Source organism: Catharus ustulatus, chromosome 12, assembly GCF_009819885.2.
Source record: "Catharus ustulatus isolate bCatUst1 chromosome 12, bCatUst1.pri.v2, whole genome shotgun sequence".
Lineage (NCBI taxonomy): Eukaryota > Metazoa > Chordata > Aves > Passeriformes > Turdidae > Catharus > Catharus ustulatus.
In genome coordinates this window covers 6,946,279-6,962,338 of record NC_046232.1, presented here as the reverse complement: position 1 = coordinate 6,962,338, position 16,060 = coordinate 6,946,279, and the positions used below count along the sequence as shown (strand labels likewise).

Here is a 16,060-nt window from a genome sequence, read left to right as displayed (position 1 = left end):
ATGCACTGGAATGCCTCATCTAGTTCAGCTTTTTAATAGGTAGATGAATAACCCCACTTCACAGTTTCCTATTAAGTTTTTATATGCAGTATTGCAAGACCTTATTCTAATATTTCAGATGTCTATTGATTTCATTGCAGTTTAACTTACTGAAAGACTGTTTGGTTTTGGATTGGATTTCTCACATCAGTGAAGCATTCAGAGGCAGCTGCAGACCAGGAGTGAAGTTAGGCAAAAGTTCAGTCCACAGCCACATCACCTGCTACTGCTTCCATCCTGCCAGGTGAGGCACCACTGCTGGAAAGTGGGGCCCAGCAAGGTCACCCAAGGGCACCATGCCCTACAGGACTTAATGCATGTGCTGGAAAGGGGAGTAAAGACACAAGACATGAAATGCTTTAGCCCTTTCAGGTGGGAATTGAAGCTCTGAGGTTGGTCATTTAGCAAGGTTTGGGAGTCTCATTCCCATTCTCAAAACCTTTGCTAAAGCCATAGAATCACAGAATATCCTGAGTTAGAAGGGATCCAAGAAAATCCAACCGCATGTATCCTCAAGAATCCCACTGTGTGCCTGACAGTGTTGATCAAATTCTCCTGGAACTCTGTCAGGCAGGTGCTGTGACTGCTGCCCTGGGGAGCCTGTTCCAGTGCCCAACCACCCTCTGGGTGAAGAGCCTTTCCCTAATGGCCAAACTACACCACCCATGACACAACTTCAGGCCATTCCCTCAGGCCCTGTCACTGGCCGCAAGAGCCGAGTGATCAGTGTCTACCCCTCCTCTTCCCCTCTGGAGGAGGTTGTACCTGCAATGAGGTGTCCCCTGGGTCTCCTCCAGTTTGAGCAGACCAGGTGTCCCCAGCTGCTCCTTGCCATCTTCATGCCCTGCTTTGAACACTAACAGCTCAATGTGGTGCCCAGAAGTGTCCCCAGCACTGGAGGTGAGGCTGTCCCAACCCAGAGCAGGACAATTCCCTTGTCCCTGATGGCCTCAGGACACACCTGGCCCTCGTGGCTGCCCTCATGCTCAACCAGGACCCCAGGTCCCTGTTTCCATGGTGCAGTTCTCCAGCCTCTCACTCTCCAGTCTGCACGTACATCCAGGGTAATTACCAAATAAACCTGGGCACATAAGTGAGAAAAGCTTGTTTTCTACAAAACAAGCAAAGTTCTATGCATCATATAGTGAAAAAATACATCACACATCGAGCATGTGTGTGATGGTCTTCAACCATCCCAGCCATCTGCCTTGCCTCTTTCTTTCCCCAGCAAAACGTTAATTTGAACAACTATGTTATGCAGTTAAGCATGTCTCATCCAGTTAATGTAAGCATCTCAAAGTCTGTAGATTAAAGAATCAGACTACTAGATAAGCAGATGTGCTTCTGCATACTCCTTGTGTAATGTCTGACTGCCAGAATAATTTTTTCTCACTAGAACACAGTAAGAGGAACAGGAGGCAGCCTGCAGTTATCTTGCTTTGCAATTTGCTCCTGTCAAATCTCAATGTTCAGCAAGGGTTGATTTACATAGCACTTACATGGAGAGCATCAGGTAAAGCTCAGACTTCTAGAGAACAACAGTATTAATTTAGGCATGGATGAGTCAGTAATTGCCAGTTTAGCAGAAGGGCTATCAAAATGGACAAAACCTTTTGGTTATTTGTAGTGAAAAAAGGTGCCATGGAACATTTAAAAGTAAAAGTTGAGTCCAGTTGTATAGCAGCTGTATTGCTTCTAAATAGTTTTGACAGCAGGCTCAAAAATGTTCTGCATTTGAAATCATTCAGTGACAGCTTGCATGACAGAAAGGCTTCCCTGTATCTTCTAACACACACTTGTGGTCTGTGGAATACAGGCAATATCTAACACCAGCTATTCCACAGATTCCTACTACACATCTATCCTCAGGCATGTCCTGCCTATTTAGTGCTAATGTACCAATTATTTATATCTTTTACTGCACTTTGAAAAATTGCCTAACACTCAACAGCAGTAGCTGTAAGGACTACAGAAGATAAAAAGTTATTTGTAATCTACTGCTAAAGTCACACGTTTCATATATAGGCATTTAAGTAATAACATGACATTCACATAACTATATATTGAATTACAAATGTACATCTGTACATGCATTTTCATCTCCATGACCTTACTGCAAAGTACAAAATAGAACTTCTTTGCCTTTATGCAACGTATTTCACTGCAAGTTTTCCTATAGTATGTACTGCCAGGAAAATCTGCACTTTTAAAAGGACCAGAAAAATGACCCAGTGTTTATACACAAGCCTAAACCTGTTTAGAACTACTAGTAAAAGCATAACTTAGACATCACATTACATTGCAGATAACATTTAAGGGATAAACCTCCAAAATCACCCTGAAAGCCTGTCCTTTAGCGTTTGCAGCTGAAGACAAAGGATCTCTGCAAAGGCTTGCTGAGAATTAAAGAAGTAGAAGGGAAGGCATCAGGAAGGCAACTGTAGAAGGTGAGAGCTAAGACCAGAGCCAGGCAAGTACTTCAAAGCCACATGGCTGATCTGTGGGCAGGAGGAGAAATATACATTTCCCATACAAGGTTAGAATCAGAGAAGGTGTCAGACTGAACCAATTTCATCAGCAATATTAAAGGCTTATAAACGGATGGAAAGAGCACTACTAAGGTAGAGCTGAAGGAGCAGAACTTCACATGGAAATTGGAAGCAGCTTGCCTGGACCAGACTAGGCTCCCACCATCTTGCCAGCCCAGACCATTCCACCATTCCCTCTTAGATTTACTCTCTTTCCTGTTCAAGAATGTTCTGTCACTCAGTGTACTGTGGGCCAAGTCACATTTCCCTCACAGGGGGCACAACATAGTTTGCATGTATCATCTGTCAAAACCAGCAGAGGATTCTAGCCCTCTCACTCCCTAGATAATTCAGGCTCCTAGGAGAGCTCCACAACACAGTCCATGGCAGCTGATAGGGACATGCCTCAGATATATTCCCCACTCAGTCCTTATTAAAATGCACCAGAACAAAACAACATTCACAGAGCGATCACAAAGGCTCTGCACAGCTTTGGTACTTTGGGAGGCTCTCACATTGTCACATTAGAGACTGGAAGGCAGGACAGGAATAAGGGGGCAAAACTATGTTTTACTACAGCTATAGCAGCAAATGCACAACAGAACATTTGGAACAACAGAAAAGTACTTTCCCCCCGCCCACCAGTTCAAATACTTAGTGTCCTGACCTGCCCTGACTTCAAACACCACCTTAAAAAAAACAAAAACTAGTTAGTTTTAGTTCTTGGACATATTCCAAAGTCTTCAGAAACAAAGAAAAATAAGAGCCTAGGCAACTCATTGAGGCGTGATGCAGAAAAAGTTGGTACGTTCATTTAAATTGACTTCTACTCTCCTGAAGAGTTTCAATTGGTCAAGTACAATTCCAAAACAAGCCCTAAAAGGACACAATTAGCTACAGAATGTAGTTTCATTGTTCACTGTATCCTGTTACCAGCCTGAACATAATTTTAGCTACTAAATTTGAGCTTCTTTGTTTTAGCAATCAGATGATATTAATTTCCCCTTTGTTTTTTTTTTTTCCTGTTTGTACACCTGCACCACCAATGAGCAAACAGCAACAGGATTAGTATTTTACAGTTAACCAGTACTCCACACCTGTAAAGAGCAGGATGATAAAATATTTTCAAAGGTTTGGGAAAAAAAAAAACAACAATCCAAAACAAACACCATAACAACCTTGACTTCTAACTTTAAGATCTCAGTGTAGTTACCAGGCAAAATAACCTTGAAATAAAAATGTATATTCTTTCAATATACTGTCTGCTTCAGATGTAAGATAAATGACCATAGATACCTCATCACAGGTAGTTCACCTTACAATTACTGATTCTCCACCTACATATTTTGAAGTGCAGACTAGAAAGAACTCCCCGGTGTCTTAAGTGCTTCTAGAACAGTAAAAGTTAATACTTTTGATTGAAGTCTCCCCCTTCCCCCAAACTAAGTTAAGAGCCATTTAACCATTTTTGAGTATCATTGACCCAATATAAACCACAAGAGGTGGGTTACAGTCGAACTGACAGGACCGGTTTTGCTTGCTTTGTCCCTTGCAGTCCCAGGCTAAACTCCAGCCACATTCAGAGAAGCCCCCGCAGAGCTGCAGGGTAAAGCCTGCTGACTGTTTCATTTTAAATGTATTCTGGTCTCAGAACAGACCCACAGATGGGACAAGTAAAGTGAAAAAGTCACCTAACGCCTCAGGTGCAAAAACCCCTCAGCCTGCTGTATCATTAAGAAATGACCTGAACAGAAGAAAACCTGATTTCAGTAGGTGAGCACTCTCGAGGTGTGTCAGACTAAATAGCTCTTCATGACTAATTCATTAACTGTGGTGACAACACACTCCTCCATTACAAACTACCACCTTCAGAACATCCTCGGTGGTTTATGAAGTACCTACCTATACTCTAAGGGTACAGGCTGCACGGTCAGTACAGCCCAAACAGATTTGCTTCAGCACTTGTCGGCTTTCACACCGCTAAGCCTCTTTTCAGAATAAACAGCTCTTAAAATTCCTCTCCCCAAAAGAAATGCTCAGCTCTGGGGAAAAAAAAAAAAGTTGTTCAAGTCTATAAACTTATCCTGTGGCACTGAAACAGGGATTTAGAACTCTGTATTATGTTCTGTTCTTCTGCATAGATTTCAGACATTCCTTTCTTATTCAGAACTGGAGGGTTTTAGTTCTGTCAAGACTGTATCCATAAAGGATTAATTTCAGGCATTCTGACACATGCAGTTGAACTTACTTAGTCTCAGTTCAAGTACAGATTGCAATAATTAAGAACAAGAAAAGGTCAATCTCTGGACTAACAAAATAGAGATCAATTTCTGCAGTCCTTAGTTTGTCTTTTTACTGGCAAATTGCATGGAAACAGATAAGGTAGCCAGCTATTATAGCAGGAAGTAGTGCCTACACTGTCAATGATTACAATGCTTTTTTGAAATATACTGTATTTGCTTCTTTCCCGATGTGGCTTTAATAGTGGCTAATTAAGAAAGCAGATTTAGGGCTTGGGGTTCCCTCCTCACCCCTAAATCTGTACAGAAGACATGAGCCCTTTCCAGTAAAAGTCTCAGGAAAAAAACCAAGGAGAAAGTTAGCAGGTGCAAGCAAAGTGATGTTCTAAATATTGTCTCCTTCTCCACTGTTAAATACTTGAGTGCTCATTTCACTAAAGTACTTAGTAACACTCACTAATTCCAACTCTTTGTAATAAAATACATCATGACTAATGTATAGTCCACTGGAAGCTCCCCTGAAGAACAAGGAATTGCAACCATGTAAATACAAGCTTTTAGTATTGTGAAGAATCAATGGCCCAGGTATGTTAAAGGTGCCCCCACCAGTGCCACTGACCATCACTGTAACACTGAGCAGAAAACTGCACTGTGCACAGCAGCAAAGGAAATGGACCCCTGTGACTGCCAAGATTATGGTTGGAGGCAGGTTAGATTGTCCAGGAACACTGTATCACCCCTCTTTAGTGAGGGATGTCCATTCTGTCTAGAACAATCCCAAATATGGGAATAAGTAGCCACTGCCCTGCTTCCTCTCAAATGCTCCTAGAATGTACCAAGAATAAAAACACAAAGTAAACGACAGGAAGAAACCACTGCTGGTCATGAACTTATTCTGCATATTGAGATCAGGTCTCTGTGGACTGGGTGTGCTGGTATTTCAGGCATTAAGAACCCTGGAACCAGAATTCATATTACCACTAGAAAAGCTTTAACAAACAGTACCCATGGGAACAGCGTCAAGACTCCTGGAGCAGTCAGCTGGGTTACTGACACTGGAACTGAACTGCCAGTTACCAACAGTCCTATCTATGTGAAATAACTAATCTATTCTCTCTGTGTTTCTGAAGTTCAACCACTTTGTCAAGCCTCACACACTTCCTTACATATTCCTGAGACTGAGGTCAAAGTCACTGGAGGCTGTAGGGAACACATTCTGTGTGCTTGAAGGGAGTTTCAAGCTAGAACAAATTAATCTCCTTGATTGTAAATACTTTTTAAAACCACAACAGAAGCCATTTCAGTTTTGTCAAACCCAAGGTTTGCTGACCATGTACCAGAATATATGCTGATTTGTTATTTAAAACAAGTATCAAATCGGGTAAATTCTTATTTTCTCCAATATACTGAATCTAGTCCTTTATTGCTATGCTGATATGTATTACAGAATGCTGAGAGACAAGAGTGACAATTATAGACGAATATCTAAGCTGCTTAAGAAACCAGGCACTCAACATTATCAAGTTGCAGATGCTGGATACTCAGGTACTGCCAAGTCCTCTTTCACTCGTAAGCACGCTTCTAACATGACCTGCTCTGCTGGAGACCTATTTCTGTCTTCCTTCTCAGCTGAAAGAGTTCATGCTTCAAACTCTGTGGTTACAACTCAATGCTGAGACAAAAAACAACCAAAGCACAGCAAAACAGCAAAAGCAGTTGCCTCTCCTACAATGAAGTCATTCTGCCCACTCCCACCACTGCTTCAAATGGAGCTCAAGATTTTGCTCATTAAAGGCCAGACCTCAGCACAGACCTCCACAGACATACACAGAGCCATAACAGGATCTCCTTTATTACAAAACATCCCAGTTCACTTTTTTTCCCTGGGTCAAGACTAATCCTTCTTAAAAAAACCATAACAAATAGCACAGTCTGTAGAAGTTACTCCAACCTCTATTTGCTGGCAGTGTCTTTGTATAATCAGAATTACCAACACAGGCCCTGGGTCCTGCCAGGGCTCTGAACCACTGCTGCTGCCAGCACTTTGCCCTCAGCCATTGGCAAGTACTGGCCACCAAAGCCCAAGGGGCTGCTGAGTCCCACCCTCAGATGGGAGAACGTCCCTCCTCACAGAGCACTGTGCCAGAGCCACCAGTGCACCCAGCAAAGGTGGCTGCAGACAGCTGGGATTATGAACTCCCTACTACCCCAGGAAAAAGCAGGAAGAGATGCTTTGCAAAGCCAACACCCACAGCAGAGCAAATAATGGTCAACAGTCTGGGTACAGCTCAGGACAGAATTACACATTTTTAGCTCTCTTGTAATAGATTTTTCAGCAGGTTTATACTGCTCCTCCATAGCAGCGTCCCTCCACCAGGGACAATCAATTCCAAAAAGGCACCTTACTTCAGTCTACTCAAGTCCTGCAGGATACATAAAAAAGAGACAGGATACCCCCCAAAACTGAACACATCCAAATTGCCCTGCTCTGAGAAGTAATTTCTGTTTTTCCACTGCAAAGACCAGAATGTTTTTGTAGGAAACATTGATTTGCTGCATCTAGCAATTACTAACCAATATAGCAGTTCCCAGTGTATACTTGAGGGGGAACACTGAAAAAGTCTTTGGACACTACCAACAACACCGCATCAAGATGTGGAAACATGACTGTGAGGCACAGTTTTTAAGTGGAGAAAATAAATCCAGCTGAAGCAATTCTGTTCACATGTAATAAAATCATGTTTAGTAATACATCAGCTTATTGTAGTCAAATTTTAAATTCAAATTATGGTAGGAAAGATACCAGAAGCTTCCTGACAGGAGTAGTATATTAATTTAACTATCTCTCATTAAAATTGCACTATCAAGACTCAACAAAAATACAGAACTAGGTATGATACAAGGCCCTGACTATGGATTCCCATGACAAATGATTTTTTCCTAGATGATTGCATCCTATCACTGATTCCTTCAAAAACCACCTATATTTAGCTAGACAGCAGAAATAATTCTGCAAAATCCATGTTGCTTTTGCTTTACCTGAAGATACCATAGATTTATCTACTAAATCAGACTATGTAGACAGCTTATACCTCTGTGCTCTGAAAGCAAGAATGGGTGGGTTTGAGCTTTATATCCTTTCTGGAATGAATCTAACTACATTTTTAATTCCCCATTTAAGTATATCTGTAGTATAAGTGACTGTTTCCAATTACTATTATAAATACTTTTGCACATCTTTCTTTAGGTATGCACTGAATACAGGCAGGTATCAGTACAGGAAAACAAATTCTTTCAGAATTAATAAATGATCAAATGCTCCTCAAATACTGAAAGAAAAAATAATACTTAGGAGTATGCACTTGCTTTTGAGTCCCATGAAATAGCTTTTAGAATTAGGTTTAACTAAAGTTGTCCCTCAACATGCCTGAAGAATACTGCTTCCACTTAGCAAAAGAAGTATTTTCCAGTTCAGATATCAAAACACCTGCAGTAAGTCCAAAACTCAAGTGCTAAGGAGGTGTGTCAGCAGCAGCACAACAGCTCAAAGCCGTTTACAACAGCTAGGTAAACTTCTGCCTTTGCCATGTGCCTGTTATCCCCCAGAGCAGTAGTACTTCCCCATAAAACGAGCTACCAAGGAGTGCAGGGCTCACAACCCCAGGGACTCCAAATGCATTGGCAGCATTAAACACTTTGCATCTGTGCACTTCTTTACAAAGTCGGGAATAACACAGACTTGCAAGCTATTGCAAAAGCGCATTTGGAAGCACTCAGGCACTTGTGCAGACTTGTATCCTTCAAGGCAGGGAAAAAAAAACCAAAACAAAACAAGATGAGACAAGTTCTCAACTACTGCTTGGCACTGCAAACGTATTAGTAACGAGAGGTTCCAACTTCCATCTTTCCTGCTATTAGCAATATCCAGCTCAAAGCAGAGGAAAAGACATCAATCACTGCAAAAGATAACAGTGCACATTGGTAAACTGCCTAGAATTTAAAGCCTCACAAATGTTGTGGAACGTCAGACTGAAAACAGAAGACTGTGCTGGGTGCAAGATGAAACATCAGGCAGCCTATTTTCTAAGACACAAGCAGGAAAGACTTTAAAGCTATTGAAACCATTTTGCTTGTTTTATAGAGGGCATCAGGCTGCATTGTTCAGACTTGACTATGACTTCAACACTTAAATTAGACTGACCAAGAAGTGGTTACAGACTCAGGCTCAGCTGATGACAGTGATTCAGTGAGTGGTTCTGAGCTGGCAAGGAAAAAAAGCCCCACACTTCCTGTACAGGGACAAGTGCAGCAAGTCACTACGAGACTGCTAATCCTCTTTCAAGAATGCCAACAAAAACCTCTCATTTGGACTTCAGATCGATGAAAAAAGTATGAAAATAGCTTTTAGAAGCACATGTTTCTGCATAAACTATTTATGTCCCCTTTTTTGAAGGAGTCTAAAGAAAAACATCTATCATCACTCCATCCCAGAGCCACAGCACTGATCCCCTGAAAGCCAGAAGTGGCTTTCACCAGACACTTCTGGCAGCTGAAAAATCACACACATGACAGGACAGCAGAGCACCAGACCTATTTTATAATCCTTTTGACACTTACAGGACAGTGTTGATCACGAAGCATACTCAAGATCTGCCAATATCTGGCTTTAACTTCAAGTTCACATTCAGTAAATTATATTAATAGATAAGCCTTTGTATTTTAAAAGCACCTTGTAAGTAGGCTTCCCAACAAGCATCACTTCTGATAGCTCTGACTCACACTCCAACTGCCAACACTGCTTTCCTTGTCAGCTCTCACATTTGTTTTGTTCAAAAAGGTATTTTCAGTTTCAGCTAAAAAAAATAAATTCAGAGATTTTTAAAAATGACACTTTATAATTTATGAATCCAATTCATTAGTGATTCCAGCATCAATTAAATGTTGCTGTGTCTTTGGAAAGAAACCCTCTTAATACCGTTCTTGCTAGGTTGTTTATATTATGGAATCCTGGGTTCAGATGAACTTGCTTGTGCAGAGGACACCAAGCCCCAAAGCTATTTACACGTTTATACCAAGCATATTTAACAGAAGGGGCAGAAACCACCTGTGAGGTTCAGTGTGTGGAAAAGCTGTAGACCAAGACACCTTTTCTGATCACAGCAATGACTCAGTCAAGCAGAGAGAGCGGATCCCATGCACTGCCAGGATTTGACTGCACACCTGGCATCCCCAGGGGGTATTCACAGTTTTGAAGTGAGGGAGGAAAGCAGTAGGTGGAGGATAGGAAAGCTAAAAGATGAGGATGAGTCAGGAGAGGAGTGACAACCGTACTTTCTGGGCAGGACAGTAACTGGCATCTCAGGAATGTGGGGAAGGGAGTAGGAGATGGGAAAGACTGAGCTGAGTCGAGGAAGGTCTGACTAAATTACAGTTCTTCACACCCAGGCTGCCCCAGGAGTGGCACAGGAGGCTGAAGTGAACATCCGAGCAAGCTCTCAGACCTCATCTGAAGAGAGAAAATTCTTGTTTACTTCCTGCCATATTTCTCTGATATTTACAAATACTTTTACAGCCACAGTAGAAATAATAGAAGCCAAACAATACACTACAGTTATCCAGAGTCCTCTGACTACAGCAGTGCCAGAAGTCAGCAGGCACCCCATACACCTGGAGTACTTCCCCATACACAGGCAGTACAAAAACCCACTCCCATCAGAGTTGAAAACAATGCTGGTCATTTGCTAGTGACCAGCATCAACCAGAAAAGCTCCTTGGCAGGCCATAGGTAGGGAACAAGTGAATAGCCTCCAACAGATGAGAAAACTTTTATATGATTTTCCCTGAAAGGTTTAGCCTTTTCTGCTGAGGTGAACTTTTTGCTGCTCATATTCATGGTGAGAGTTTAGATAGTACAAAGTGGTTTAATTCAAAGAGCTACTAGTAATGCAAGCCAACCCTTTGTTACCAAAGCCTATGCCTGGATTTCTGTGCTTGCAGAGAACCGAAATAGTATCCAAATCCTTATTTTTATAGCACACACATATATACACTCCTCCCAGTTCCAAAAACTCCTTCAATTTTACTGTTTCTAGTCTAGCACGGTTAACTCCCAGAAAAAAAAAAACTCTTGTTAATTTGGTGCAAAGTTCCTTCCTAACACAGTTCTTGATGCCTTTCAGTAGCCACACATCACCTAGACCTGCAATGCAGCTTCCTAAAAAAAGTAGACTGAAGTATTGCATTACAAGAGTGCTTTAGGAAACTGAAAAGGAAAGCAGATTAACTTGTCATTTATAAGCCATTTATTGTGGCAATAATCAAACCCAAAGAGTAAGCAAAAGCCTAACAACTTGCAGGCCAGTTCCAGGCTGGTGTCCATCAGCAGAACTTCAATGATCTGTGTCAGAACTCTTCAGGTAACTACAGGAAACTTGCTCCCAGGGTTAGCCTGGCAAGGTAAGAGCTGGGAGCCCAGCAGGAAAATCACCTATCTTTTTGCTCCTTTCCTCATCACAACATGCAGCAACTAAGTCAGACTTTATTAACATAAAGGATTTTTCTGCAACTCTGAAGATGTTTATTTACATGTTCTACACATTAGTATCACAAATGTATACATGCATATTATATTAGAATATTAATCCAAAGAGGAGTTTGGTATTTCTTATGCTGAAATTAGGAGTACCAAAACCTTTATTCTTTACAATATACCTTGGATAGAGCAGTGCATGACCATTTAGATCAATGACACTTTTAGACTAATTCCTACAACTGAGAATAGAACATATTGGTATTTACAAAGTCAAATTAATTTAAATCACTACAATGGGTGATAACAGTTCTCTAAAGAGATATACAATTTTTTAATGTTTCAAGTAAGGTAAAATACTTTCCATGTTAAGATGGGAACATTACTAAGATTTTACTGAAAACTCGTAAAAGTTTAACATTCCATATGCTGACCATGACAAAACTCGTTGTAACTTCACCCATGCCACATGTGCAGCAATGCCTTAAAAACAGGGCAGTGAGACTGGTGAAAGTTAATCCTTTAAGCAAAGAAAAAGTGGCTGCAAATTGTTTAGTAAACTACTAATAGCATTGCCACCCCATTTCCTTCACAATAAATTAGTTATGTATGTAGAACAGAAAAAAAACCATATCTGGAAGGCAAAAGAGATTAAGAGAAAATTGCTTAAGATATACATACACAACCACATGTTCAGTCTTCAGCTGCAAAAGTTGCATTTGAGTAACATTCTGCATACATTAGTGTCTTCTGAAAGAGTGCTCTATCATACACAGTATACCCATTATCATTCTAGAGGTGTAAACGAGAAACAAAAACAAGCATGCACACAATGCAAGCCTAAACAAAACACCTCAACTATGGCTGTGTTTTAGTATATTTTATGTATCAGCCAGAAAGAAACATCATATAGCTGGAAGATTTTCCATTAATGCACCTCTAGACATAACGCAAAGCACATGCTGTTACCCTCCCTAGTATTCCACATTTGGCAGAAAGCAAGGTTTGAGCTTAGGCTACTGTCTGCAGCACCAGACAGAAAAGCACCCTTCAAATACAGAAGCATCTCTGTCTTGCTTGTGACTTCCCTGCAGAAAAAAAAAAAGACTCAAGATAGTAAAAGGTCCCAGTTCCCCTCATAGGTTCACTATCTCAGGACTGAATCCTAAAGGCCAGCAAGTCCCCTCAGGCTAATCCACTCTTTGATTTCTGCAGACATTCGTAGGCACTACATGGAATCAAGACATCCTCTGCTTCTTGCTGGACTATAAATATCTGCCCTCTTTTGATGTCAAACTGCTATAAAAAGGCTCCTTTTTAAAAATCAGCCTTCCATCTTTGCTGAAGAGCTGGAACCAAGAAGACACCAAGTACATCCAGATAAAATGCACATCTGATGGCAGTGTTACAGAAAATTGCTTAGCAGGGAAATACTGGTTAAAGGTAACATAGAAACACATTGGATTTTTTACCATAAGTATATTAGACAACCCTCGCTTGCTCAACAGCTTGTGAGCTAATCCAGATACTGCTGATCCTACTTTCTCTTGGGAGCTTTCCCTTCTCACTCTGCCCAACTGGTACAAAACCTCAGCAGAAGCACTCTGGAACAGAGATTATGCAAAAGTAGGCAAAGTTGATCACTGATGGGTTGTTGTTGGGGTGGAGCATTTCTTTGATTTTGTGGTTGGCTTTTTTTTTTTAAATATAGTAGCAGCAAGTATTTTCTAAGGCATGAACTGATTGACATTCAAACTTTTATTCTTAGGAGAGTCAAAGCCAGCTGACACTACTCAGGGGAACAATCATGCCCTGATGACTAAAGAGCTACTTTAAATGAAAGGTCCAAGATCATTTTTTAAACTTGGTACAGGTTCTCTATCTAATTCAAGGTCCTCCAATGCATCTCCATGACCCATCCCATGTCATGAAGGTTCTAACTCCCAGGTAATAGCATAAAGTTCAGCTGACCATATGCTCCACTTTCAAGCAAATTCCAGCTTAGTTTCACCAAGAGGCTTCCTGCATACTATGGATAGAGTCCTTCCCTGGAGTGGGACTACTTGGCACTGACATAATAATCAGTTTTTGAAGACTTAAAAGCTTCAGCTAAGCTGTTAGAGGCTTTTAGGATCTTTTTAATTTTGAACTTAAAACATTGAAACACAAAGCTAACAAAACGGCTGCACTTCAGGAGAAAATTCAAGCTGACAGATGGTCCTTAGACCAGTCAGCTTTTCTACAGTTTTGCCCTACTGTTGCTCACTGCTACCTTGTACTGCCATGAAACAGCTCACCCATCCTATGCTTGCAGATCTCCTCCTGAAACCACCCTTGTTAACTGGACACAGATATCGATCTGGATTAAAAATAAACCGGCAAAAGGGGCAGACTATTGCTAAGTGCAGGGAGCTCTGCAGTGTGCCAGCTGAGCTGGGCGGGGCAGTGCAGGTATCATAGCAGGGATGGCAAAGGTACCAGTGGCAGATCAGTGACACCAGTGACAGATCAGTGACACCAGCGTCTGCTCTGCTCCATCAGCTGGCCCCAGAAGCACCCAGAGCACCCGGTGTCAGTGGCCCCTCAGCACCCTGCACTGGGGACCCTGTCAGAACAGGAATGGGGCACTCTGAGGTCTACAGTGAAGAAGATATGGCAGAAAAGACTCGATTTAGAAAACACAAAACATTTCTAACATTCAGCTTCTTTCACCCTCCAGACATCAAAACTGCAAAGGGAAAATTAGGGGAATAATGCGAGTTTTTTATACAGCACAGAGAATGAGTATAAAGTTTCAGGATATTAGTAGCATGATTCATGTTCACCAGCAGTCCTTGTAAGTTCTGCCAGGCAATCGTTCTGCCAACTAAGTTACAAAATACTACCTTCTAATGACTATCAAACAATTGTTTGAGCATAATTATTTGAAAAAGCAGCACTTCCAAAAACATTTTTTGGTTTTGTTTTAATTAAAACCTTTCATTAAGAAGGAATGAATGGAGCACGCAGCAGATCAACTGACAGACTGATCTCAAAGTATTAGTGGTAACAGGCAGACTTATCCCAAGAACCTGCAACAAAGACATCCAACCCCATTTAACATGTCAGCAGTCCAAGCAATGACAAAGCCTCTGCCAACGAGCCCAGAAGTGCCACAGGTGTCCATGACACAGCAGGTACTTCAGCAAAGCTTAAGGCTAACGAGCTGATCTGAATCACCTGGCAAAACAATCAACCCCAGGGAATACAAGCACCTACCCCATTCAAAGCTCCTTACCAAAACAGGATTATAAGAGTTAGTTGGTATCATTATCCCTGACTTCAAGAGAAGTTTCAGCTTCCTGCCTTCTGCAGTGCTTTACTTAAAGCAAAGATTTGTGCTCCACATAGGTGTAACCAGGTACAACTTCACTGGCCTCAGGAAGTCAAAGCAGAGGCAATGGCAATAAGAAAGGCAGGCTAAGAAAGGCATCCTTGGAAAGGCATTGGGAGTGGAGCTCTGAACACACAAGAACTAGGCTGGTCAGTCTTTAAATCTTAGCTAAACTTTAACAGAAATACTTTAGAAGTTTTTCAAGCATCTTAACACTCAGATCTTCGGTACTCTGCTTTAGAACAGTTTTAAATAAATTACTTGTTTAAAAGTTACAGATTTTAACCTAGTTTATTACCACATCGGATTCAACAGGTAGACATAATGGCTATTTGGATTACTTCAGGATGAAAGCTATTATCAATCATCAGGAGGCAATTACTAAAGACAACCGAGGTTCACCTGCCGAACCTCAATTTCCTCTCAGTCTAGCACTGAGGTGTTTTGCTGACATCGTCCCCTCGTCACCCCAGCGGCGGCGGTGCCGCAGCTCCCGGTTCGGCGGCTCTGCGGCACACCTGAGCGCTCCCGGGATCGGGATCGGCACCGCAGCCACCGCGGCACGGGGCCGGGAGCGGCTCTGCCCGCCGAGACTGCTCCGCCAGCGCCCTCTGAGCCACAGCCGTCACCTGTTGTTCGGCCAGGCAAGCGTCCCCTTGCCCCGGGGCTCCTCCTGCCCGAGGACCCCAACACCCAGCACCTCTCCAGACCCCAGGCGGCGGGAGAGGGCGGCAGGCGCGGCTCCGGCTCCACAGGCGGCGCCGGCCCTGCCCGCGCCCCGCGATGGGACGGGCGGGTTCGGGACGAGACTGCAGGCGCCGACCTGGGCCGGCAGCTGCCGGCCCTCGGCAAGTGCCTGGCACAGCCCGGCTTCCCACAGGCCGTCGCTGTTACACAAGCGCTCCCTGGCCGGGAGCGGGACACGGAGCGCTGCCGCGGCCCCTTCCCGGCACCGCGCGAGGGGACGCGACAGCCGCGATCCCCGACCCCGCCACAGCCGCTCGGGCCCCCGCCGACCCCCCGCTCACCATCGCTGCTGCTCGGCGCTGCGCTGCCCGCGGCTCTGCCCAGACACGCCGGCGCCCCGGGACGGAGGGACGGGCGGAGGGGAGGGGGCAGCGGCTCCGCCCTCCCGCGCGCGCAGCTCCCGGCGGGCGGGGCCGGGAACGGCGCGGGGCTGGGGCCGGGCCCGAGCGGGGCGGGGAGGGGAGGGGACCGGCGGGGACGAGCGGCCCGGGACCGGGAGCGGAGCTGCCCCGCGCGGGAGCTGTGTCCATAAATGGAGAACTCGCCGCGGCGCAGCCAATGGCCGCGCGCCGGGACGTCATTCCCTGAGGGAATCCCGGCGCGC

General features: G+C 43.4%; 1 protein-coding gene across 3 annotated transcripts in view; it reads right to left on the bottom strand.

Annotated features, from left to right (window-relative positions):
- MYO1E (myosin IE) overlaps nucleotides 1–15,828 on the bottom strand; it is a 78,862-nt gene extending 63,034 nt beyond the window's left edge. For all 3 annotated transcript variants that reach the window (XR_004419137.1, XM_033070466.1, XM_033070467.1), the window contains exon 1: nucleotides 15,738–15,828. Coding sequence is in view for 2 of the 3 variants with exons in the window: in XM_033070466.1 (XP_032926357.1) it covers nucleotides 15,738–15,740 (3 nt within the window). In the remaining variant the exon portion in view is untranslated. The remainder of the gene's footprint in view (nucleotides 1–15,737) is intronic.
- Nucleotides 15,829–16,060: the final 232 nt, after the last annotated feature.